A 27,747-nucleotide genomic window follows, 5' to 3' on the forward strand; every position below is an offset into this window, starting at 1 on the left:
GACTTGTAAACTAGGGGAGCCTCTTGTGTTTGACCTTTAAGGCCATAGAAAAACTGAAGGTAGACTGACAACTACTGCCAAGCAGATTATGGGTTATCTTATACTTCCTTTCATTCTCCCAGAATTGCTCTCAGAGCTAGGTGTCATCATTAGCATGTTGTTGCTAATGATATAAACAAGAAAATACACATTAATCAATCAGAGGTGGCAAGTCTTCGGAAGTTCCTCAAACTGGTTTAAAAAAGAAGATTGGGAAAGAAGACTAAATCGACATGTTTCTCCGCTTTGAAGATAAAACCAGAAATGGTTTCCATTTTAGCATCTTAACAGTAGACAAAAATGTAAAGTTGATAAGCAGATAAGACAGTATTACTAGTTCTACAGGGAACTGAGTTATAGATTACTGATGTTTGTGTAAATTTCCCTGTTCATCACTATAGTGACTGTTTTATAAAGCTATCCTGGTATTCATGTGCCACATACTAGGGAAACAACCAAGCCAATCTCCATTAGATTTCATTTCTCACTTTGTTCATTTGCATCTTAATCACATATTAATTTTCTAAAGTATTATTTAGTAGACCACACCAGCACAATGGTTTCTCCAGCTTTTGGCAGGTGGTCTTACTGTACAGAAGTTATAAATGGCATATACACCCTTCCCCTGCTCCCTCCCCATGAGCATGATGCATGTTGTAGTCAGACAGTAACATTTCCATATGTACATGTGCACAAATACTTCTTTAAAAACATTTCAGAATTATATAAAATTGTACATTACATGGAGTAGAACCATAAAGATTATTCTAAGTGTAACAACTACAGAGAAAATGCATGCAGGGAGAGCCCAGTAAAGTACACAGCCTGTGGGGTGTATAATTTTATTTTAAGTTTATATTTCCTGCAGGGTAGTAACATACATTTTTTCCTACCCAGAGGCAAAATACATTTTCCAAAAACTTGCACACTGCCCACTGCATTAAGTTTAAAATACTCCCTATGTATATAGACAGTAGAAGTAAGCAAAGAAACTTACAACACATTCCAATCTTTAATATATCAAAAATGTTTCCAAGGCAACATTATTAAAATAATTATACCACAGTCCCTAATATAACATCAGGCTCTAGTAGGAAGATACAGAGAGGGCAGGAAGTTTTCATCCAGTCTGGTTTAGGTGCTCTTCTTTTCTTCACCCAGTAAATTCACGGTGGCTTTCTTGGCTGTTAGGAGGGAAAGAAAAATATATCAAAGCTCTTTGGAATGCAAGCATTGTGCCTACTGTAGCTACAGATAACAAAACTTGGATGACTCATGTTCAGGTATGATCATGTTGGGGTTTGTGATCCGGGCTAAGAGGGTTTCCGGGAAATGGAGAAGGTACCTCTTTTAGAGCACAAATCCTAATGAGCAAAATACTTGAAGGTCATCTAGCCTAGCCCCTTGTTATGACAGTGTCACCTAAACTATCTGTCCTCCTTTAAGCATCAAAAGAAGTAGAGATTCAGGCTGGGCGCAGTGGCTCACGCCTATAATCCCAGCACTTCAGGAGGCCAAGGCAGGTGGATCACCTGTTAGGTCAGGAGTTAGAGAGACCATCCTGGCTAACATGGTGAAACCCCATCTCTACTTTAAAAAATACAAAAAATTAGCTGGGCATTGTGGTGTGCACCTGTAGTCCCAGGCACTCGGGAGGCTGAGGCAGGAGAATCGCTTGAACCCGGGAGGCGGATGTTGCAGGGAACCCAGATCGCACCACTGCACTCCAGCCTGGGTAACAGAGCGAGATTCCGTCTCAAAAAAAAAAAAAAGCAGAGATTCCTTAAGAGTAGTGTTCAAATTCTAGTTTGTATCTGTGTGCTTGCCTGTAAGATTTCACTTATCGATATATTATCAATCTGGTGACAACTATCCCATGGTGACAAAAATCAGAGAAAAGTCCTCTTTCCTTCCCAGCACTATAAATACAGTCATCCTTTGATGTTTGTGTGTGGGGGAGAGGGGATTAGTTCTAGGACTCCTACAGATACCAAAATCTGTGAGTGCTCAAGCCCTTAAATTGAATGGAATACATAGTATTTCCATATAACCTATGTGCTTCCACATACTTTAAATCTCAGCCAGGCATAATGACTGACTCATGCTTGTAATCCCAGCACTTTGGGAGGTTGAGGGTGGGAAGATCACTTGAGGCCAGGAGTTTGAGACCAGCCTGGGCAATATGAATGGTGAGACCCCCCCCCCACTTCTATTTTTAAAAAATTTTAAAAGCCCATCTCCAGTTAAAATACCTAATGCAACCCAGCATGGTGGCTCATGCCTGTAATTCCAGCACTTTGGGAGGCTGAGGAGGGTGGATCACAAGGTCAGGAGTTCAAGACCAGTCTGGTCAAGATGGTAACCCCATGTCTACTAAAAATACAAAAAAATTAGCTGGGTGTGGTGGTGGATGCCTATAATCCCAGCTACTTGGGAGACCGAGGCAGAGAATTGCTCGAACACGGGAGGCAGAGGTTGCAGTGAGTCAAGATCGCACCACTGCACTCCAGCCTGGGTGACAGAGTAGGACTCTGTCTCAAAAATAAAAAAATACAAAACCTAATGTAACATGAATGCTATATAAATGGTTAGGGCTGGGCACAGTGGCTCACGCCTGTAATCCCTGCACTTTAGGAGGCCGAGCCGGGCAGATCACCTGAGGTCAGGAGTTCGAGACCAGCCTGACCAATATGGAGAAACCCCAATCTCTACTAAAAATACAAAATTAGCCGGGCATGGTGGTACATGCCTATAATCCCAGCTACTCGGGAGGCTGAGGCAGGAGAATCACTTGAACCTGGGAGATGGAGGTTATGGTGAGCCAAGATCGCACCATTGCACTCTAACCTGGGCAACAAGAACAAAACTCTTGTCTCTAAAAATAAAAATTGTTACACTAAATTTTTTTTTAATCTGTATTTATACTCTCACTGTGCACCACTCTCTCCTATGATGGGAAGAGTTTGCTCTAAGTCTTTGAGTTGGTAACAAGACACTACATTCATCAAGAAAATATTCTGTCCAAGTGTGATGGCTTGAGGCTGAGGTAGGAGTATTGCTTGAAACCAGGAGTTTGAGAGCACCCTGGCCAAACACAGTGAAAGCCTGTCTCTATAGAAGAACAAAGGAACTATTTTCTTACATCTGCAGGAGACCAAGCCTTCCATTTTCTAATTACCAAGTGGCTGGGAATGTGCTATAAGAACCAGTGCAGTGTGTGAGGTGGAGGGGAAAGGGGTTGTCTAGAAGCCTCCAGGACCTCCTGTGAGATTTTACAATCTGCAGCTGTTCTTGATGGATCCCCAAGTCTTAGTGATGAGAGCCAAGGATTCCCCTTTTGTCCACCAGCTGCCTGACAGCTGCTCTCCCTTCACTCAATTAAAATTGCTGAACCAAGTTCACAACAAAGGAGAAACTGTAGTCCTTACCTTAACTAACTCTTTGTAAAAATTCCTAGTGAATCCAAAAGCTTTGAGAAAATTCCTCCCATCTTATTTTAATTCTCATGCCCCTGTTTAGGGATGTTTCAAATCAAAATAAGATTGGATTTTAAGTATTGATATCTAAGAGAACCAAGGGGCTAAGAAATGTGAGTTAAGTAGACAGAAGTGGCATCACCATAGGTTGCTGGTTAGGCTAAGAGAAGGGAGAAGAAAAGATAGCTCTTAAAAAGAAGCTGGCAATCCTGGCCGGGCGTGGTGGCTTATGTCTGTAATCCCAACACTTTGGGAGGCCGAGGTGGGTGGATCACTTGAGGCCAGGAGTTTGAAACCAGCCTGGACAACATGGCATAACCCTGTCTCTACTAAAAATACAAAAATCAGCTAGGCATGGTGGCGGGCGCCTGTAATTGCAGCTACTTGGGAGGCTGAGGCAGGAGAATGCCTTGAACCTGGAAGGCAGAGGCTGCTGAGCGGAGACTGTGCCACTGCACTCCAGCCTGGGCAACAGAGTGAGACTCTGTCTCAAAAAAAGAAAAAAAAAAAAGCTGGCAATCCTAAAGTGGGAGGAGGTTAAGGCTACAAGTTAGAAAACACCTAAAACTGCAGAAAAACATGCTGAGGTAGACTGGATATGTATGCCCAGAAACGAGTCCAGAGGAGAGAGGTCTGTGAGGGAGAAATGGGGAATGTATCGCCTCTGGGGCATTAGTGCTGCTGGAGAACTGTCTTAGGATTTTACTTCCCCAGTGGTCCACAACTCCCACGTCTAACTACCACAGTGCTCTAAAAACAAACAAATAAACAAATAAAATGTATTCTGTGTCCACTGCCCACCTTTCTCCAATTTCTAAAACCCTTGAGTCTCTTCGAACTCAAGACCCATCATCAGCAAAATCTATATCCTCACCCATTCCTCTGAATGTTTCCTTTTCCTTCTTGCTCTTAGAGAATCTGGCTATGCCCTGAGGACATTGCTTTCTCAAGTGGTGGCTGTTTCTTTACTCCCAGAATCTCATGTCATCAGATTATATCATCCATTAGCCTTCCTTTTCCCTGTCATCCCTGACTCTTGGTCTACCTTGCCTATTTCTTGAAGATTTTAGCTCCTATTAATGTTCCTTTCTAACACTACTCCTATATTATTGATTGATTGGTAGAGACAGGGTCTCACTCTGTCACCCAGGCTGGAGTGCAGTGATGCCATCTCAACTCACTGCAGCCTCGACCTCCCAGGTTCAGGTGATCCTCCCACCTTAGCTTCCTGAGTAGCTGGGACTATGGGTGTGCATCACCACATCTGGCTAATTTTTGTATTTTTTGTAGAGGTTGGGTTTCACCATGTTGCCCAGGCTGGTTTCAAACTCCTGAGCTCAAGCAACCCACCTACCTCAGCTCTCAAAGTGCTGAGATTACAGGCATGAGCCACTGCACCTGCCCTACTACTCCTATTTTAATAATGATTTTAATATCCATGTAGACATACATGATCTAATATCCTGACCTCTTAGTCCCTCCCCTCCAATAACCTTTATATTCCACCCTACATATGACACTGACTCCCAGGATCCTTGTTACTACCAATACTGTAGTCCATCCATAATCTTGTATTAAGCGTCCCACTCTCCCACCGTCACCTTTTATCTTTGTAGTGCACTCCCCAACCCCCCTTTTTTTGCTCATTGTAGATGATGATGGAGTATTCCCACTATTATCCTGATACAGAGTTCATCCTCCACCACTTCCCACCTTACTCAGGTTAAATTCCATTGTCAAGCATTAATCACTCCACAGTCCCACGCTGACTTCATAGTTCTTGCTGGAAATCATAACTTTGACACAACTCTTCACCTACTCTGCAGCTATACTCATGTAGGTGAGTATGGCTGGAGGAAAACACACACAAGAACTAGCTTCACTATAAATTCATGAACACAAATCTGAAGCATGCCTTTAACACTGCCTGGCAGTCACAGGACATTGTCCCAGTCCATTTACTCTCCCACTGTCCTAGAGGGGCCAGCACACTGCAGCCACACTCGCTTATGTCTTGTCCATGGCTGCTTTCACACTACAATGGCAGAGGACAGTAGCTGCAACAGAGACCTGATGGCCCACAAAATTTAAAACATTTGTTATCTGGCCTTTTACAGAAAAAGTTGAGCAGACTCTCTCCTTCCCAACTATTTCATACCTTCTTTTTCCATCGTCTCCTTCCCCATCCTCTCTCAATTGGCCTTTCTTCCTACTTTACTGAGAAATTTGAAGCAATCAGAAAATCACTTCTGTAGGCTCCCATAGTCACATGTGCTCACGTACAGCACATGTGATAGACCTTGATTTCCCTACTGTTATCATAAACTTCCAGCTCCTCTGACCAATCCCTCTACTGTTTACTAGATCCTTCACTGGTCAAGGACAGAGCTCCAGCAATTCACCCTCACTCCTCATCATTTCTTGCTCTGTTGAATTATTCCCATTACTTTTCAAACAGGCTTTGTTTGTCCTACCTTAACAAAAAAAACTTTTAAAATTTCAGGACCCTAATTCCTTCTTCCAGTTATTGCTCCATTCTTCTGCTCTCCTTTGCAGGAAATTTCTCAAAAGAAAGATCTATATTTTCTCATCTCTTTTCTCTCATTTGCTCAAATCCATTGCAATCAGGAGTTTGCTACCACTCCACAAAATCTGTGTCATCAAAATTACTAGTACCTTCCTCATTGCTAAGTCTGCTCAGTTCTCAGTCCTTATCTTACTTGACCTGTCGGCAGGATGCGACATGATGGATCACTTGTCCTCTTTGAAACACACTTTCTATTCTTGGCCCAAGGATACCATGCTCATGGTTTTCTTGCTACCTCAATTGACCACTCCTTATCAGTCTGCTTTGCTGGTTGCTTCTCATCTCTTGTCTCTATACATTAGACTCCCCAGGGTTCAGTCTTTGGACCTCCTCTTTCCTAACTACACTATCTTCATGATCTCATCCAGTCTCATGCTTAATATTTATAAGCTTGTGGCCCCCAAATTTATATCTCCAGTCCAGACCTGTTTCCTGAACTCTTGACACCTATATCCAACCAGCTATTCGACTAATCCTTGTAGTTATCTAACAGACATCTCAAGCGAATGTCCAGGACTGAATTCCATATCTCCCCCCACAACCCCCCGCCCCTTAAAAACCTGTTCTACCCAGTCTTCTCCAGCTCAGTGGCAATTTTATCCTTCCATTTGTTCAGGCTAAAAAGCTTGTCCTTGACCCCTTGGACCTATGCCCAATACATAAGCAAATCCCAGTAGTTCTACCTTTGAAATATATCAAGAATATGCTACTTCTTACCCCCTACTGCTACAGAAGGAACCAAGGCACCATCATCACCTTTAGTCAGGTCACTGCAGGAACCTTTTAACTGTTCTCCCAGTTTCCTCCCTTATCCCCATTCAGTCTGTTCCTAATATAGTGGCCACAGGAATCTTGTTAAAACACAAAACAAAACAGATCATTTCAATCCTCTGGTCAAAATTTTCTAACACCTCCACACAGAGTAGAAGCCAAAATTTTTACAATGGCCTATAACGCCTTATGTGATCTGTCTTCCAGCCTCCACCCCCAGCCTCTCTCACCTCATCTCCTGCACCCCTCTAGATCACTTCTGTTGCTCCCACCTCAGTCAACTTCTACACATGCAGCTCTTTCTGGAGTGTGATTCCCCATGGTTCCTTCCTTTGCCATTTTCTCTCTCTTTTATTTTTTAGGGAGAAAGGGTTTTGCTTTGTCACCCAGGCTACAGTGTCATGGCTCACTTACAGCCTTGACCTCCTGGGCCCAAGTGATCCTCCTACCTCAGCCTCCTGCGTGGCTGGGACCACAGGCTTGCATCACAATGCCCAGCTAATTTTTAAATTTTTCTAGAGAGCAGGTTTCCATAGGAAACCCATCACAAATGAGCTAGTCTCAAACTCCTGGCCTCAAGTGATCTTCCTGCCTTGGCCTCCCAAATGTTGGGATTACAGGCTGAGTCAGTGTCCCTGATTCCTTTACTACTTTCAAGTCTGATTCAATAGAGCCTTCTGGTATAGATTTCCTAAATGTCTCTATTTAAAATTGTAACCATCCCTCCAGTCCTTGGCCCTCCCTATCTTTCTACTTGCTTTATTTTATCCCCTATATCATCTGCTAAATATACCATCCAATTTTCAATTTTACTGCCCATCTCTCAACAAGACTGTAAGTTTCATGAATTCATGGAGTATGGTCTCTTTGATTTGCTGGTTCACTGCCAGTATTAGGAACGTGCTTGGCACATATTAAACACCTCAATAAGTAAATACTTATTGAGTGAATGAATCAGGAGAGCTGAGAGAGGACATTCTTTTGTACCCATAACAAAAATTGAACAGCATACTGAACGAACTGAATTAGGCTAGCCATCAGGGCTCCCAAAGTACTGCTTCTGTCTAGTCAGCCTGCTGCTACAGCCCTGGCCAGCTAAACTCTGCCGCTCGTGGTGCCAGCCCAGAGAGGAGCCAGCCAGGAGATGGTGAATGGTGTGGGGGTGGGGAGCCCCAAGGCGAAGATGCTGAGGAGGAAACTGAAAAACAGGGTAGCAGCTCAGACTGCCAGAGACAGAAAGCAGGCTCAAATGAGTGAGCTGAAACAGCAAGTGGTAGATTTAGAACAGAACCAAAAACTTCTACTAGAAAATCAGCTTTTATGAGAGAAAAATGCATGGACTGTAGTTGAGAACCATGAGTGAAGATAGCACTTAGGGATGGTTGCCCTGGTTACTGAAGAGGAGGCGGAAGCCAAGTTAATTCCATCTAATTTGATGCTTGAGATCCCTAACTAGGCAGATGAGGGAGTTAGTTTTGGTGGGGTTGGAAGTAAACATCAACTATCTTCTCAGTTCCAGTATGATATCCTGTTGGGCATTCTGGACAACTTGGACCCAGTAGTGTTCATATATCCTTCCCCAGAGTCTGCCAGCCTGGAGCAGCTCCCAGAGGTCCACTCAGAAAGACCCACCTAAGCAGCTTCCCTTTCTCTGTCAGTGGAGACATTATCAGCCAGGCTCAAAGCTACTAATGAACTCATTCATTTTGACTACATATATGCCAACCCGTAGTCTGAGACAGAGAGCCAAGCTAATGTGGTAGTGAAAATCAAGGAAGCACCTCTCAGCCTCTCAGAGAATGATCACCCAGAATTCATTGTCTTAGTGAAGGAAGACCCTGTAGAAGATGACTTCATTCCAGATCTGGGTGTCTCAAATCTGCTTTCATCCAGCCACTGCCTGAAGCCATCTTCCTGTCTACTGATGTTTATAGTGACTGTGGGTATGAGGGCTTCCCTTTCCTCTGCAGCAACATGTCCTCTCTGCTTGTTGCAAACCATTCTAAGGAGGAGACTTTGGCCAATGAACTCTTTCCCCAGCTGGTTAGTGTCTAAGGAGTGATCCAATACTGTTGCCCTTTTCGACTATTAAACTGCTTGGAGGATAACAGAGAAGCCTGCCTGTGCTTCATTCAGAAAGCCAGAACAGAGAGTGTAAAGTCCTAGAGAATTCTCAAGTATTCATCTGTTCAAACCTCACAGATAACCCTAAGTATTGTCTTTTGGCATCCAGCAGTCCAAGGTATTCAGGATGTTACTGTAATTGAGAACTACAGCTTGTGAAGTTGTACTTTTTTCTAAAGAGTGTTACTTTGACCTAAATATTTATTATGTTAGGGTGATTAGACAAGTGTCTTAGAAGAGTCAGGGAATTCACAAATGTGTCTTAATCATTTCTCCTCCCCCCTCCTTGGTATCCTAGGCTTGCCTCTAGTTTTAGGTCCTTTAGTTTGCTTCTGCAAGCAGAAAGAACACCAACCTGAGGGGCTCTTTTCCCCTTATGTATAGTTCAAGTAAAGATCAAGAATTTTTTGAGAGAGAGATCCAAGATGGCTGATCACTAGCAGCTCGGGCTCGTAATTCCCAGTGAAAGCGCAGAGAACGAGAGGATGCCACACTTTCAGACGAATATTTGTTGCTCATGGACTAGGAGATTCCCAGCAGAGGAGACCCACAGGTCACCAGGGTGACTCTTGTGGCCGGCGCGGCGGTTTTGCTGGCGCCTTAGCACGCCAGTTCTTGGTGCAGAGTCCGGAGATTCCCGGGCAGAAAAGCACCATCAATCTTAACACCACTATTTTGGCCGGTGCAGTGGATTGCTCAGATTTCGGCACTGGGAATCAACAAGTTGGACGTCTGCTCAGAGACCTAGTTAGAAAGTCGGTAATTACAAAGACGACAGATGGATAAATATATAATGAAGGGAAGAAACCAGCGTAAAAAGGCAGCGAATACTCAAAATCAGAATGCCTCTCCCTCTACAGGGGATTGCAATTCCTCATCAGTAACGGAACAAGGCTTAATAGATTACGAGTGTATTCCAATAACAGAAGCAGGTTTCAAAACGTGGGTGATAAGAAACTTCTGTGAACTAAAAGAACTTGTTCTAACCCAATGCAAAGAAACTAAGAACTTGAAAAAAGGTTTGATGAAATGCTAATGAGAATGGACAATTTAGAGAGGAATATAAGTGAATTGATGGAGCTGAAAAACACAACACGAGAACTTCGTGAAGTGTGCACAAGTTTAAACAGTCGAATTGATCAAGTAGAAGAAAGGATATCAGAAGTCGAAGACCAGCTAAGTGAAATGAAACGAGAAGACAAGAATGGAGAAAAAAGGATGAAAAGGAATGAGCAAAGTCTCCAGGAAATATGGGACTATGTGAAAAGACCTAATTTACGTTTGATAGGTGTACCTGAATGTGACAAAGAGAATGAATCCAAGTTGGAAAATACTCTTCAGGATATCATTCAGGAAAACTTTCCCAACCTGGCAAGGCAGGGTAATATTCAACTCCAGGTAATACAGAGAACACCACAAAGATATTCTTCAAGAAGACCAACCCCAAGGCACATAATTGCCAGATTTATTAGGGTTGAAATGAAGGAGAAAATACTAAGGGCAGCCAGAGAGAAAGGTCAGGTTACCCATAAAGGGAAACCTATCAGACTTACAGCAGATATCTCAGCAGAAACCCTACAAGCCAGAAAAGAGTGGGGACCAATATTTAACATCCTTAAAGAAAAGAACTTTCAACCCAGAATTTCCTATCCAGCCAAACTAAGCTTTATAATCGAAGGAAAAATTAAATCTTTTGCGAACAAACAAGTACTTAGAGACTTCACCACCACCAGGCCTGCTTTACAAGAGCTTCTGAAAGAAGCACTATACATATAAAGGAACAACCAATATCAGCCTTTCCAAAAATATATCAAAAAGCAAAAAGCATTAACACAATGAAAAATTTACACTAACTAATGGGCAAAACAGCCAGCTAGCATCAAATGCCAGTATTAAACCTATATATATTCTAATTGGATAAAAAGCCAAAACCCATCGGTATGCTGCATCCAGACCCATCTCACATGCAACGATACACAAAGACTCAAAACCAAGAGAAGGAGGAAGATTTATCAACCAATCAGAGAGTAAAAATAAACAAATAAACAAAAAGCAGGAGATGCAATTCTCGCCTCTGATAAAGTAGACTTTAAAGCAACAAAGAGCAAAAGAGGCAAAGAAGGACATTATATAATGGCAAAAGGATCAATGTAACAAGAAGAGCTAACGATTTTATAGATCAACGAGGCAGAAAATTAACAAGGACATTCAGGACTTGAACTGAGACCCAGAACAAGTAAACTTAATAAACATTTACAGAACTCTCCACTTCAAATACACAAAACATACATTACCACCTCACACCTATTCCAAAAGTGACTACATAATTGGAAGTAAATCACTCCTCAGTAATCGCATAGCATTTCATAGGTTTAAATGAAATATTGGTTGGCTGCTTGTTTGTTATTTTCTTCCCTTATTCCTTCCTGTCGACATCAAGTATAATTATTGGTATAAAAGAGGTTTTCAATACCCATTACTAAACTGCATTCTAGCCTGGGCAAGAAAGCAATACTCCCATTCTCTCTCTCTCTTTCTCTTCCTTTTTCTTCCTCTTGTTCATTTTTTTTCTTTCTTTCTTTCAAAAAAAAAAAAAAAGAATTTTTTGTAAAATTATACAAATTTACTATGTAAATGCTTGATGGAATTTTTCCTGCTAGTATAGCTTCTGAAAGGTGCTTTCTCCATTTATTTAAAACTATGCAATTAAAAAGTATAATGCAAAAAGAATTAAATAAACAATTAGAAGAGATGTACATGAATATGAATATAGATGATTCTCTAAAATTGCTGGCTACCAAGGAGACTCATTTTTCCTAATGTTCTGACTGAATGCTCATTAAATGTGGCATGGAGGAAGAGTCTTGGGAAAAGTGAAGGGCAATAGGCAAAGACTTTGTAAAGAAATCCCAGAGTAATATTGGCATTTGGCTGAGGGATGCTGATGAGACAAGAAGGCCAGGAAGCCTGTTATTTGAGCCTAGTGTATCACATCTCCCACATGTGGAGCCATGTTGTTCCTGAGTCTTACCTTCTTTAGTGATGGCATCTGCAGTCTCCTTGGCTTTGTCTTTTAGGTCCTTGACCACACTATCCAGCTGGGACTCATGCTTCAGGAAGAAAGGACGGATGATGCGCTTGTAGAGCAGTTCAGCCCCATTAGAAGGGCTTGGGGCCATGCACCACAGCAGGAAGCCACACTGCACAGAATAAGAGCCAGCATGGGTAACAGGAGGGTGGAGGGGGTGCATTCTGACAATACACACTGCCTTTCACTACTTTGGGGGTGAGAAATGCCTCTGTTATTTTCTCCAAAGGCATTACCAGTGTTTTCTGCAGGTTAAAGGTGGGCTTTCTTTAGATGGAAAAAACATGATGAGTAATGAGCTGGTAAGGAGAAGCTGAGACTAAAAAATAAAAGTTCAATCACACCAGGTTCAGGAGCTTAACAGTCTTCCTAACGTGGACCACTTTTTAGTATATAGCTGTAAGAGGTTTTTATTAATCATAACCCTTAGAAATCAATTTAAGAAAATATAGTACTTATCTGCATGTATAAAGCCCTGTACAGATAAGCCTAATATCTAGGAGGCTTGTGCTTGGTAGGCTTACCTTGGTAAGTTTATCCCATTTATTCCTCCTATTATAGAAAAACTACCTTGTCCATTCTTGAATTCTTCCTTGGTGGAACCTCAGTTTTGGGTAGATCTTTAGCCTTCAGCGAATCTTTACAGCTGTTCTTCATCTTTTATCTTGAACACAGTTATTATTCCTAACTTTTTTTTCACAGCTCTACTTTGCCATTGAGATTATTTTAAAAATTGACAATAATTCTGCCCTAATAACTTAAATAAGGATTTTCACACTATGTCCAAAAAAAGTTATTGTTCATTCAAATAATAAATACCAACTTGCCACTTCAAGTCATCCATGCAATTTACTCCTTTTTAAGATAAAAAAAAAATGAAAGAAAAGGGAATATTCAGAGTAATCTGCTCATTTCCCTATAAAGTTTAATAAACAACATACTGGCTTATTTTAGTTGAAAAGATTCTAACCACATTGTATTCTACACAGCCTAGGTGGGTCTACAAAAATACAGAAGTCACTTACAGAGATTCCAAATCAGTATTTTTTTACAACTTCTCCTTAAAGTAAAAGCATCTCAATTTCTCCTGCTTTAAATTTAACTCTGAAAGACTTCGTCCTTTTTATTCCAAAGCAAGGGATGTGCTCTAATAATCCTTTTTATTCCAAACCAAGGGATGTACTCTAATATATGCCTTTCTAAGACAGTCTTTCAAGTGCTTTAGAGATGCAAAGCTGATAAAGGGCTAACACTGACAGAGTTTCAGTTTAAAATGCACAAATAGCTCACTCCATCAGCACCATCTTAGTTCTGAGAAACATACTACACTTTGAACTTGTATTACACTCAAAATACAAACAAAACTAAAATTCTCAACAAATTAGTATCTCCAGATAATTATTTTTGAGAGTCTTACTCTGTCACCCAGGCTGGAGTGCAGTGGCATGAACATGGCTTACTGCAGCCTTGAACTCCTGAGTTCAAACAATCTTCCCACCTCAGCCTCCCAAGTAGCTGAGACTACTCAGGCACAAACCACCATGCCTGGCTAAGTTTTTATAACTTTTTTTGTAGAGACCAGGTTTTAAAATGTTGCCCAGGCTCCCTTTACCTCAACTACAGTAACAAGTAACTACTGAAAAGTAACTTTTGTGAATTAAAATTTGCTACAGATGCACAGTTTTTAAAAGACAGAGACTTGCTTGGCATGGTGACGTGCACCTGTAGTTTCAGTGACTTGGAAGGCCAAGGTGGGAGGATTGCTTGAGCCCAGGAGTTGGAGACTGACATGGTTGGGCTATGTCCCCACCCAAATCTCATCTTGAACTATAGCTCTCATAATTCCCATGTGTTGTGGGAAGGACTGTGTGAGAGAGAAATGAATCATGGAGTTGTTTCCCACCATACTGTTCTCTTAGTAGTGAATAAGTCTCATGAGATCTGATGGTTTCATAAGGGGTTTCCCCTTCTGCTTGGCTCTCATCTCTCTTATCTACCTCCATGTAAGACATTCCTTTGCTTTTCCTTAATCTTCCTCCATGATTGTGAGGCTTCCCCAGGCATGTGGAACTGTGAGTCAATTAAACCTCTTTCCTTTATAAATTGCTCGGTCTAAGGTATGTCTTTATTAACAGTGTGAGAACAGACTAACACAGAGACCATCCTGGGCAACACAGCAAGAGCTCATCTAAAAAACAAAACAAACCCCAGAGACTACAGGACTAAATTCTTCACAAAACCCCCAAACTATAGCTATATGCTTAAGAAACATACCTACAACAAAATCAAATAGGAACACTGAAAATAAAGTTATGGGAAAGAAATATCAGACAACACCCACTTCCAAAATAGCTCATTAATAATACTAATACATACACATTATTTAAAGCAAAATAAGTAAATAGAATGATCATAAGGAAAGCAATTCACCAAAAATATTAAAATTCCTGAACTTGTATATACTTTTGAAATATGTAAATTATATATAGCTTTCTATATATTTGTATATACAGATAGGCTTAGAAATATGTAAATGTAAAAGTCAGAATTATATAGAAAAATGGACAAAATCTGCAATCATAGATTTTAACATTTCCATTAGTAATTTATATACTGGCCATGATCAAGGCTGTAATCCCAGCACTTTGGGAGGCTGAGGTGGGAGGATCACTTGAGCCCAGGAGTTCTGAGATTAGCCTGGGTAACAGAGGGAGAACACATCTCTACCAAAAAAAAAAAATTTAATTAGCCAAGGTTGGTGGCATGTGCCTGTAGTCCTCCCTGGAGGCTGAGGCAGGAGGCACACACCATCACATCCAGCTAATTTTTGTATTTTTTGTAGAGACGGGGTTTCACTATGTTGCTCAGGGTAGTCTCAAACTTCCGGGCTCAATCGATCTGACTAACTCGGCCTCCCAAAGTGCTAGGGATTACAGGTGTGAGGCACTGCACACAGCCTAAAATCTCAATCTAAAGATATATACAGATCTCTCAACCCAACAAACAGGGATTCGAATAGTTAGCCTAGTATATAGAGGGTAACAGGATGGGCTCAAAGAAACTAACTTCCAATCCTGGTTCTGCCACTTACTAGCTGAGCAGACATTGTTCAAGTTACTTAATTACTTAATTCTGTTTTTTCCTCTATAAAATAGGTATTAATTGAAAATTTAAAAATTTACCCCTATAATTTTGTAAGAAAATAAAATTACTGAGCATAGCAAGGACTTTCTCTGACCCAAGAATACTGTCTTTTCTACCGACATCCATGAAACATTACTAACAGGATAATTTATTAGCTTTCAGTGGAGGAAAGCAAATCCTAGAACCAAAAACATTTAATCAGATATTTATTTTTATTATTTTTATTTTTTATTTTTGAGATAGAGTCTGTCTCGCTCTGTCACCCAGACTGGAGTGCAGTGGCGTGATCTTGGCTCACTGCAACCTCTGCCTCCTGGGTTCAAGTGATTCTCCTGCCTCAGCCTCCTGAGTAGCTGGGATTACAGACATGTGCCACCATGCCAGGCTAATTTTTTTTATTTTTAGTAGAGATGGGGTTTTGCCATGTTGGCCAGGCTGGTCTTGAACTCCTGGCCTCAGTTAATCCACCTGCCTTGGCCTCCCAAAGTACTGGGATTACAGGCATGAGCCACCATGCCTGGCCATAAACAAATATTTTAGAACTCTCCCTTTAGTACATGAAATGAAATTCAAATTTATGATATACTTAATTACAAAAAAATAGTCTAACTGCAATATAAAGCAGAAACAAAATGAAAGTAATTTGTAATATACATAAGTGTACAAACAAAACAATACTAGAATACATCATAAGATACTCATAAGTAGAATCAGTGACAGTTGCAGCTATAAACAAAATCTTCTAAGTATGGACTAAGCCAGGCATGGTGGCTCACACCTGTAATCCCAGCACTTTGGAAGGCCAAGGCGCATGGATCACTTGAGGTCAGGAGTTCAAGACCAGCCTGGCCAACATGGCAATACCTCAACTATCAATAGAGAGACAGATGTCCATATTAAAACCAGAGGCATTAAGGTGAACTGAAAATGACTCATTGGATTAAGAATCAGAAGAGGTAAGGTATGTTTTATGACTTTAGGCAAATCAACCTAAGAGACAGTTTTCTCTTCTGCAGGGTTTTAGGAAAGTCACAAATTAATGTACTTGAAGAAGTATACAATACAGTAGTAGTATTACCAAATCCTAAAGTTCTTATTGTAGAAAATCTCTGAAATATTACCTGCCTACGTAAATACCAACCCTTGAGCAATCCAGACAAGCTGATTATCCTTTTTGTTTGAATCAAGTCAAGTGTCCACAGTTTTGTACCTCTTCAATGTGATTATTTCATAGGCTAGACTGCAGACTGTTAATTTACTACTTTCTGGTACCCTCTAGCTATTGTCTTGAGACAGTAAAATAATTACTGCTCTCTAGCTACATCCTTAGCATTTTCCAGTTCTCAAATGAAATCATTTTCTTATATTAAAAATAAAGTTAATTACTGTTCAACTCTCAAGGTGATATTCAGCTGCTGCCTCTTACAACCCCCTCTTCTTAATCTATGTAACTATTCCACAGCCCAGGAATACTCTGAGTTTATTAAAATCACTCACACAGATCTGGCCGTCTTTTCAATTAAGCTGCCCTCAAAGTGCTAGTTGATGATACTCCCAAGGAGACCCACAAGCCCACTGCTGCCTGTAGTTCAGACAGAGTCCATACTATTTTAACTGAACTCTTGGCACTATTAGCACTGACACAGTGACTCCTTAAATTACAAATTATAACAGGCCATTCTATTCCATCTGTGTTTCTAATGCTGTCACCATCTGATTTTCCCCCAGAAGAGGTATTTCCCAGGTAGGGGTATGCTTAACATGCAGTTAGGGAACTGAGAGTTAATGTCAGAAAAAATGTACTTTAATACTGACTTCCTGATTGCTACAGTGACTTGATCAGAAACAGAAATCTAAGAAAGCCTCTGCAATGTAGCTACAGAATAGTTACAAGCTAAATTTAAAACCTTAAAAATAACATGTTAAAGGAAATAAAACATGTTACTGCTCAGCGTGCACAAATAAAAGCTTAAAAGTAACATGTTAAAGGAAAGATTTCCCTGTCTTTTTAGCCTCCTAAAAAGATTAAGAAGAAAAATGTTGCCAGGCACGATGGCTCATACCTGTAATCCTAGCACTTTGGGAGGCCAAGGCAGGTGGATCACCTGAGGTCAGGAGTTCGAGACCAGCCTGGCCAACATGGTAAAACCCTGTCTCTACTAAAAATACAAAAATTAGCTGGGTGTAGTGGCAGGTGCCTGTAATTCCAGCTGCTCGGGAGGCTGAGGCAGGAGAATTGCTTGAACCTGGGAGGCAGAGGTTGCAGTGAGCTGAGATTAACTTCACTCCAGCCTGGGCAAAAGAGCTCAGGGTGGTCTCAAACTCCTGGGCTCAAAAAAAAAAAAAAAAAAAAAAAAGAAGAAAAATGTTATATTCGCTGTCAATGGGTGAAATACCACAGGTGACAAACTGTGTCAGGACTTAATCCTGCCAGAGTTTACTTAACCTTGTTCTAAAAATAAATCTAGAAAATGATTTAAATGAAGGTAAACATGGGATACAAAGATATTAATTGCAGCATTACGTATAATCGTATGACAAATGTCCTAAATGTCTTTCAGTTGGGAAATGGGTAAATTACTGATAATAGATTAGACAGCTGTGTCAAAGAATATTTAATAACATAAGACAATACTCATAATGCTGTGTTAATTAAAAAAAGCAAGACACAGAATTACATATGTGGTCTCAACCACACATATATGGTTAAGATAGCAATACATACATACGTACATATAGATATACACACACACATACATACACACACAGAGTTCTGTTTGTATTTATATACATAGACCAATATATTTGCACATTTTTAAAAATGGGAAGGCTACTCTAAGATGTAGGATTACAAATGTTATTTTCCTCCCTACATAAAACACATCCCAACACACACTCACAAATGTAAACAGTAGGACAGCAAGGGCTTTGTTTTAATCACCAAAATATCTCCTAGACGTAGAACAAAATCTGGTACATGAGGGTTCTAAATAAATGTCTGCTGAATAAAGGAATGAGCATACATAAATTTCATAATCAAGGAAAAAAGATTTTAAATTTATTTTTAAACCCTCTTTCTCAAAGCCAGATGTCAGAGCAAAGCTCAGTACATGCGTGATCCAATTTCTACCTAAATACATCATATGTTATCTTCTCAACTAAGCTTTGATGCCTAGCCATTGGTTCTTTTTATTTTCCTTCAACATGGACACAGGGAGGGGAGCATCACACACTGGGGTCTGTTGGGGGGAAATAGGGGAGGGACAGTAAGGGGTGGGGAGTTGGGGAGAGATAGCATGGGGAGAAATGCCAGATATAGGTGAAGGGGAGGAAGGCAGCAAATCACGCTGCCATGTGTGTACCTATGCAACAATCTTGCATGTTCTTCACATGTACCCCAAAACCTAAAATGCAATTAAAAAAAAAACAGATTAAACTAAACTGAAAAAAAAAAAAGAAAAATGAAAATAAAGCCAACAATATTAACTCTGCAAAAAATATATATATATTAAACATGTCCTTGGGCCAGGAGCGGTGGCTCACGCCTGTAATCCCACCACTTTGGGAGGCCAAAGCGGGCACATCACTTGAGGTCAGGAGTTTGAGACCAGCCTGGCAAACATGACAAAACCCCACCTCTACTAAAAATACAAAAATTAGCCAGGTGTGGTAGTGCATGCCTGTAATCCCAGATACTTGGGAGGCTATGGTGGGAGTATTACTTGAACTCCAGAGGCGGTGGTTGCAGTGAGCCATGATGGTGCCACTGCACTCTAGCCTAGAGGATACAGCGAGACTCTGTCTCAAACCACGCCCCACCCCCAAAAAAAGTCCTTACTTGTAAATTTCTTTTCCACACTTCCAGTCAGCATGCGATTCCAACAGCATGGGGTAAGATAGATTCTACTTAAAATTTGATACTCTCCTGAACCTTCTACAGACTCTGCAATTCAGAGTATTTTTCTCAGTCTGTTTACTAAGTCATTCAGAATATGCCACTAATGCAGGAAGAAAGCATTTTTATTGACAGCATCATGAATTTTTAATCCTTTCAAGTATATTATCTATTTGGAACATAGGCAATAAATTCACTCCCATGAAAACTATGATGCCACGCAGCTGGAGACTACTAATGGATACACATTCATTTTAACATTAGGGTAGAAAATTTGCTGCAAAGCAATATTTTAAATGAACTTCAAAACTAAATATAAATGATTCAGTGACTATCATTTATTTTGGATCCTCTCTCTACCCGTGTGGCCTCCATTAGCAGAGGTGATTAGGAGCAGGCTAGAAGTCAAGCTTGCTCACGTTTTGGAAGTTTGAGGTCAGGTACTACTGCAAGTAGTTCTTCTCACAAGATACTATTCACTGCCACAAGCAGGTGGGCCCAAAGCAAAAGCCAAGTTTCTTTCCACGAGGGACTGCACTGTGAAGTCCCTACCGTTAGATGGATCTTATTAAAGGCTTTAAAATTATTTGAAGTTTAAATTATGTCATGTCCAAATTAAAGATTATAAAACATTTTTATAAATGTTAAATTTCTTCGAATAATACAAAGAAAAAAAATCCAATCTTTGAAATCTTAAATCTTTTCACAGACCAATTTTTATTTTCTTCCATCAGTTTTGAAAGGAAAATTCTTAATTGCCTTACAAGGCATTCTGTGGTGATGTCATTCAAAAATAGAAAAGAATCTATACTGAGCATATTTTCATTCAATTTTTTAAACTTTAAAAGACAAGACACTATATAAAGTGTCCTGTCTTTTTCTTTTATAACCATAAATGGTGTCATACTGTATTTAATGTACTATAACGTTTTTTTCTTTTTTGAGACAGGGTCTCACTCTGTCACCCAGGCTGCAGTGCAGTGGTATGATCATAGCTTACTATGGCCTTGAACTCCTGGGCTCAAACCATCCTCCCACCTCAGCCTCCTGAGTAGGTGGGACCACAGGCATGCACCACCATGCCTGGCTTTTGTTTGTTTGTTTTTGGTCATCATGCTGTGATCTGAGAGCCTGGCTAATTTTTCAATTTATATGTGTGGAAACAGGATCTCACCATGTTGCCCAGGCTGGTGTCAAAGTCCTGGCCTCAAGCAATCTTTCTGCCTTGGCCTTCAAGTATGCTGGAATTATAGGCAAAAGCTAGCACAACTGTCCTCTATACCTTTTCATAATTACTAAATTATGCAAAAATTTCTGGGTCTGCACATATGGATCCATTTCATTCCATTTAACTGTATGGATATGCTATTAATTCATTTAACCATTTACCTGCTGATGGACATTTCAGTTATAATGTTTACATTATGCAGTTCATATTATATACAGTTTACGACAAAAAATGCTGCCATGAATATCTTTATGTAGCTCTTTAATACACGGTGACTATTTTCTTAGAATTGTTAGAGTATCTTTCAGTTCAATAAGAAATTGTTAAAAGGTCCCTTAAAAAGGTTATTCCAATTTATACCACTACCCTGTTAATATCCCTTATCTGAAATGCTTGGGACTAAAAGTGTTTTGGATTTCACATTTACTGATATTTTGGAATATGTATATTATACTAACTGAGCATACCAAATCAGAAACTCTAAAATTTAAATGCTCCAGTGAGCATTTCTTTTGATCACCATGTGGGCACTCAAAAAGTTTGGGATTTTGAAGCATTTAGGATTTCAGATTTCAGATGTTCATCCTGTTCCATCACATGTCCGTTTCCCTATACATTCACCAATACCAGATATTTGCAATGTTTGAAGTCTCTGCCAGTTTAATGAACAAAATATGGGATTTCGCTATTTTAACTCACATTTCCCAGATCACTGGTGAGCTGTTTACTACCCATTCATATTTTTTCTCTTCTGTGAAATACATATTTAGAACCTTTTCCCATTTTTCTTTTTACTTACAGAAATTGCTATGTATTCTGGATATTCCTTATTTGGTGTATATATTGTAAATCTGTCTTCCCAGTCTGTCATTATTTTAACTTTGTTTATACTGCCTACTGTCATATAGAAATTTAATTTTTAGACATTTTATTTAGTTGAATTTATCAAGTCTTTTTCTTTGTGACTTTTGTATTTTGTCTTGCTTCTATACCTCAAAATTAAAAAATACTGTCCTCTACTTTTTTCTAAAACAGAGGTTTTGGCATAAAAGTCACTGAGGAAAGCAGATGGACACTAATTAAGGGCAGTTATTTCCCTACTCCTCCTGCTCCAACCCCTGGAACTGTGAACTATAACCCAGAACACTTCCTTTTGATGCTGCTTTGCTGGGGTGGAGGGGGTCGGTACAGTGAAGCTTTGACCTGAGGAGCTGTTTTGTAGGTGAAGAGTGGTTAACTATGGTTCCTCTGTCCCTGGGGCCCCCCACTCCTAGGTCTCATCCACCCGCTACCCACAACTTACTAGTACTAGCATGGACTGGGGCCCTCTCCATTCCAGTGCCTGATAGGATAGCTGATACTCATGGATGAAAAGGAGTTTGTAGACAAAAATAACAATATATTTTAAGAGTACATTTCTTTCTTTCTTTCTTTCTTTTTTAAGAAATGGAGTCTCCCCCTTTTGCCCAGGCTGGAGTGCAGTGGTGCAAACTCGGTTCACTGCGACCTCTGCCTCCCAGGTTCCAAGCAGTTCTCCTGCCTCAGCCTCCTGAGTAGCTGGGACTACAGGGGCACGCTGCCATGTCTGGCCAATTTCTTTTGTATTTTAGTAGAGACAGGGTTTTACCGTGTTGCCCAGGCTGGTATCGAATTCCTGAGCTCAGGCAATTTGCCTGCCTCAGCCTCCCAAAGCACTAGGATTGCAGGCGTGAGCCACCATGCTCAGCCAAGAGTACATTTTAAAAGAAAAACAACACAGTCAGCTACAGATTTTTGTCAGGAGCAAAAATATTAGAAGTGCTGACCAAGAATTTTAAACTGGGAAGCAGTAACCACACTAAAAGAAATGAGAAAATATTAGCAATATGAAACAAGAACAAGAAAACAGAACAGAGTCAAGCAAAAACATTAGGTATGAACAATATGATAGTTGAAGAATACAGTATATGGCAGGAATAGCATAATGGATATAATATAATCAAGGAATACAGTTGAAAATTAGAAGGTCAGATTGAGGCGGAGCACGGTGGCTCATGCCTGTAATCCTAGCACTTTGGGAGGCCGAGGTGGATAAATTGCTTAAGGTCAAGAGTTTGAGAGCAGCCTGGCCAACATGGTGAAACTCCATCTCTACTAAAAAAATACAAAAATTGGCCAGGCATGGTGGCATATGCCTATAATCACAGCTACTCGAGAGGCTGAGACAGGACAGTCACTTGAACTTGGGAGGCAGAGGTTACAATGAGCAGAGATGGTGCCACTGCACTCCAGCCTGGGCAAAAGAGCAAGACTCTATCTCAAAAAAAAAAAAGGAGGTTAGATTGAGAAATCTCTCAGGAAGAAGTACAAATAAAAATATTTTTTTTTTAAAAAAAAAGCTAAGACCAAAGAAAAAGAAATATATATCCATAATTAGCTAGAACTAAAACTCAAGATTCTACCATTTGTGATGGTTGTTGGGGTGATGGAGCTTCCTATTTTAATTTCCTATATCTATATTTCTTTAGATAAAAATATTTAAAAGCGTAGCCAGCTGCAGTGGTGTATACCTATTTAGTCCCAGCTACTCGGGAGGCCGAGGCAAGTGGCTTGCTTGAGCCCAAGAGTTCAAGTCCAGCCTGGACAACAAAGCTAGCCCTCCTCTCTATAAAAAATGTATATTTTTTAAAAAGTAAATAAAAATTTAAAAGGAAAGTACACAGAAATGTAGAATAAGTAGGACAAACTGAAATAAGGATGCTACAAATAGGTTTGAATATACAAATAACAATTATTAATTCCAGGGGAAATAAAAACCTTCAAGAATAAGTATACTGTAAAGTCCAACTGAAGAGCATTTTTTTTTTTTTTTTGAGACAGGGTCTTGCTCTGTTGCCCAGGCCTGTCTTCTTCATAATCTGAAACAGAGTCACAGATGTACAACATTCAAGCATTTATTCCTACTTCTTCTATACAGGTACTGAGATGGAGTTTTAGTGGTAAGGAAAACCAACATACCTTCAGCATGTAGTAGAAGGGGAACCATGACAGGAAAAGATCAGAGAAGAATTCAGCAATGCTGAACACACCATACACTACCCAGTAGGTCAGCCACTGGGTATCATCTTCTTTGTTGGGACTCTCTATAGCTTTAATTCTGAAAGGCAGTACAAAAGAAAGTATACCATTTAGTAAGATATCAATGAAACATTTTCAAACACACTTTCATAGCCTGTCCTCCGATACCACTGAGAAACTCAGGTACATATAGGTACTGTGTCACTAGATGCAAGAGTACAGCTTAAAGACTCAAAGCAATGTGGATATCAGGACAAACCATTATAACCACTTGTTTCTAGTCTCCTGGTCACCAGAGAAACCAGCACTAGCTGTCACTGCCCTGTATCTCCATCCTGCTAAGGCCTCCCCCAAAGACCTAGAATATACCACCAGTGATTAGAGGTAAGAACTAGACCAATTTCCACTCTCAAGCTGGGTCCTGCCACCAGGGATATATCAGGAAGAATTCTCTTATCATAACCAAGTTTTTATGTGCTTTTAATAATTGAATTTAATAGGAATTTCCCATAAAGCAACATTTGGTACATAGGTTAGGCACTGCCCAAAATCCACAGCATATTTTATAGTAAGTGAGTGAAAACAAACATCATGGTGTTCATTTAGCTCAGAATGTCTTTATCTGATCCACAGGCTGTGGACTTCCTCCCCTCCTCAGTTAATAACAGGACTTTCCCAACCCTAACTATTGCTTAAACAAAATTCATTCTTCAAATGGATAGAAATAAATTTAAAATCATTCTCTCTTCTAAATCACAGACATTTCCTTCAGTCCTAGGAATCTCATTATTCTAAACCTGAAGCTCTACAATTTCTTATCCTATCCTAACAGATCTAGATGTTTATCATAACTGAGCTGGACTGAAAGAGTAAACTAAAAGAACTCCAAATCTTGTTTAGCCTATAAGACAGGTTAACTACTGAAAATAGATTGGCAGGGAGCTAAGCTATGAGGACGCAAAGGCATAGGAATGATACAACGGACTTTGGGGATTCAGGGGAAAGGGTGGGAGTGGGGTGAGGGATAAAAGAACTACACATTGGGTATGGTGTACCCTGCTTGGTTGATGGGTGCACCAAAATCTCAGAAATCACCACTAAAAAACTTAACCATGTAACCAAACACCACCTGTTCCCCAAAAACCTATTGAAATAAAAAATTTTCAGAAAACAAATACATTGGCTGCTCCATAAAATCAGCTCCCCAAAGAGACTGCTAAATCATGCTGAGTCACTCACTAAGAAAGCCCTTATACAGTTAATTGGAAGCAGCTATGTGAGTTTTAAAAAATAACCAAAGGGGAAAAATAGCTCAATGAGAAGATTACTAATGAGGAAGACACAGGCACAAGTGATAAAGTGAATGTTGCTTTGAACTTCAAGACTAGGCAAAATTTTTATTTTTTTGAGACAGGGTCTCTTTGTTCAGGCTGGAATGCAGTTGTATAATCATAGCTCACTGCAACCTAGAACTTCTGTGCTCATGTAATTCCCCTCACCTCAGCCTCCCAAGTAGCTGGGACTACAGGTGCACAACACCACACCTAGCTACTTTCTAAATTTTTAGTAAAGACAAGTTCTCACTATGTTGCCAAGCTGGTCTCAAACTCTTAGCTTCAAGCAATCCTGCCTCAGCCTCCCAAAGTGCTGTATGGTGGCTCCCACACCTGGCCCCAAATTTTTCAAAGTACAAGAATCATATAAAATGAATTTAAGAGAGCTGATTATTAAAAAATGGCTTGTAATGTATGCACACAGTCTGTCTTTTTTTAGCTTCCTTCAGATAGAAGCTGACTAATAGAGGGCCAAAGGAAAAGTATAGGCAAGCATGTTAACCAAAGAACACAGTATACCCTTTATGTATACGATTTCTTCCCCTACTGTGTTTCATTTGGTATAGTATGGCTTATCCATATTTAAGTGGATTTATTTAGTTATTAGTATAATAAGAATTTGTTTCCTGTACATTCATTCTGGACAGAGGAGATACATAGTTACATTTCACGTAAGGTCTTAGTTTTGTGAACCAAAGCATTTTACGACTAAAAAACCTACTATGTACTTCCAAAGGAAGGAACTCTCAGGACATACCTGGGAATTAAACAGTCTTTTCTAGACTATGACATGAAAACTCAAAATGTGATGGGACTGTCATTATTACTTAATTCAGTGTCTTTTAAATTCTTTTAGCCATGACCCTCAGTAAGTGATCCAGTAAACATACATCTTCACATAAAAATATAAACTGAAATAGATGTTTCCTGAAACCATTCTGCTATTTTAAATTTCATTTATTTCATTATTTTTTAAATGTTAGTCAGGTCCACAGATTGAAAAACAGAAAACCTAACAGTTCAGCTCTTTTAGGAATAAAAAAAAAATTTTAATTCATATCTACAATATGACTTCCAAAGTCCCCATGTTAATATAGTAGAAAACCATATAGTAACACTGAAAGAACTCCAAATTGAATGCATACATTGATCACAACATTGTAGAAAACCAAGGCACATGAGGGAAGCCAGGAAAAGAACCACAGTCTATTAAGCTGAAGAGATTTTTCAAATAGATCTTCTCATATTATTGAAGCCATTTAGTTATTGTTTTAAAATAGCACAATATTCATTTTAAAAAAGTCTTTATGTGTCATAACAATCATAAACTACCCAAAACAAGAAAAAAGGGAACAGATGGTCTAGCTCACTCAGGACCCTGAGGTTCAAAAAGGTGAAGTGCCCAATGTAGTCATGGTGAAAGAAGAAAAAAGCTTAAAACAGTTTTCTAAATGCTATTTACTTATATACCTTTTTTTAAAATATTGATTGATTGATTGAGACAGGGTCTTGCTCTGTCACCCAGGCTGAAGCACAGTGGCATGATCACAGCTCACTGTAACCTCAACCTCCTGGACTCAAGCCATCCTCCCACATCAGCCTCTCCAGTAGCTGGGACTACAGGTGCACACCATCATGACTGGCTAACTTTTGTACTTTTTTGTAGAGACAGGGTTTTGCCACATTGCCCAGGCTGGTCTCAAACTCCATAGGCTCAAGTGATCCTCCTGCCTCAGCCTCCCAAAGTACTAGGATTACAGGCATGAGCTACCATGCCCAGGCTACTTATATACCTTCTGAATAGACTTCCTTGTCAAGTTCAGTGATTCTCCAACAATACACTCTACTGTCCTTTACACATGAATCATATTCCAACTCGGTGTATCAGAATAAAGAGCAATTTAGGCAACATAGAGGATTCATGAAACCATAAGATATGGTCTATCCAATGGAACAGAACAGAGGCCTTGGAGGCAACACAACATATCTACAACCATCCAATCTTTGACAAACTTGGCAAAAACAAGCAATGGGGAAATGATTCCCTGTTTAATAAGTGGTGTTGGAAAAACTGGCTAGCCATATGCAGAAAGCAGAAACTGGACCCCTTCCTGACACCTTACACTAAAATTAACTCCAGATGGATTAAAGACTTAAACATAAGACCTAACACCATAAAAACCATAGAAGAAAATCTAGGCAAAACCATTCAGGATATAGGCGTAGGCAAGGACTTCATGACCAAAACACCAAAAGCATTGGTAACAAAAGCCAAAATAGACAAATGGGGCCCAATCAAACGCCACAGCTTCTGCACAGCAAAAGAAACAGTCATTAGAGTGAATCAGCAACCAACAGAATGGGAAAAAATTTTTGCAGCTTACCCATCTGACAAAGGGCTGATATCCAGAATTTACAAAGAACTAAAACAGATTTACAAGAAAAAAACAAACAAGCCCATTCAAAAGTGGGCGAAGGATATGAACAGACACTTTACAAAAGAAGACATACATGAGGCCAACAAACATATGAAAAAATGCTCATCATCACTGGTCATTACAGAAATGCAAATCAAAACCACATTGAGATACCATCTCATGCCAGTTAGAATGGCGATCATTAAAAAATCTGGAGACAACAGATGCTGGAGAGGATGTGGAGAAATAGGAACACTTTTACACTGTTGGTGGGCATGTAAATTAGTTCAACCATTGTGGAAGACAGTGTGGCAATTCCTCAAAGACCTAGAAATAGAAATTCCATTTGACCCAGCAATCCCATTACTGAGTATATATCCAAAGGATTATAAATCATTCTACTGTAAAGACACATGCACATGAATGTTCATAGCAGCACAGTTTACAATAGCAAAGACCTGGAACCAACCCAAATGCCCATCGATGATAGACTGGACAGGGAAAATGTGGCACATATACACCATGGAATATTATGCAGCCATCAAGAACGATGAGTTCGCGTCCTTTGTAGGGACATAGATGAACCT

The 27,747-nt window shown here is 39.9% G+C and overlaps 1 protein-coding gene and 1 pseudogene across 1 annotated transcript in view; one reads left to right on the forward strand and one right to left on the reverse strand.

The window, feature by feature from the left end:
* Window positions 1–867: 867 nt before the first annotated feature.
* Window positions 868–27,747, reverse strand: part of REEP5 (receptor accessory protein 5) — a 45,106-nt gene continuing 18,226 nt past the window's right edge. Inside the window, exons 3-5 of the mRNA XM_012470100.3 lie at window positions 23,350–23,488; window positions 12,029–12,197; window positions 868–1,223 (exon numbers count right to left, since the gene is read on the reverse strand). Coding sequence (XP_012325523.1) covers window positions 1,174–1,223; window positions 12,029–12,197; window positions 23,350–23,488 — 358 coding nt within the window. The 3' untranslated portion in view covers window positions 868–1,173. The remainder of the gene's footprint in view (window positions 1,224–12,028; window positions 12,198–23,349; window positions 23,489–27,747) is intronic.
* On the forward strand, window positions 7,698–9,601 carry LOC105729405 (uncharacterized; annotated as a pseudogene).

The sequence above is a fragment of the Aotus nancymaae genome, unplaced genomic scaffold (genome assembly GCF_030222135.1).
Source record: "Aotus nancymaae isolate 86718 unplaced genomic scaffold, 86718_ANA_hifiasm-v0.15.2.pri h1tg000014l, whole genome shotgun sequence".
Classification (NCBI taxonomy): domain Eukaryota; kingdom Metazoa; phylum Chordata; class Mammalia; order Primates; family Aotidae; genus Aotus; species Aotus nancymaae.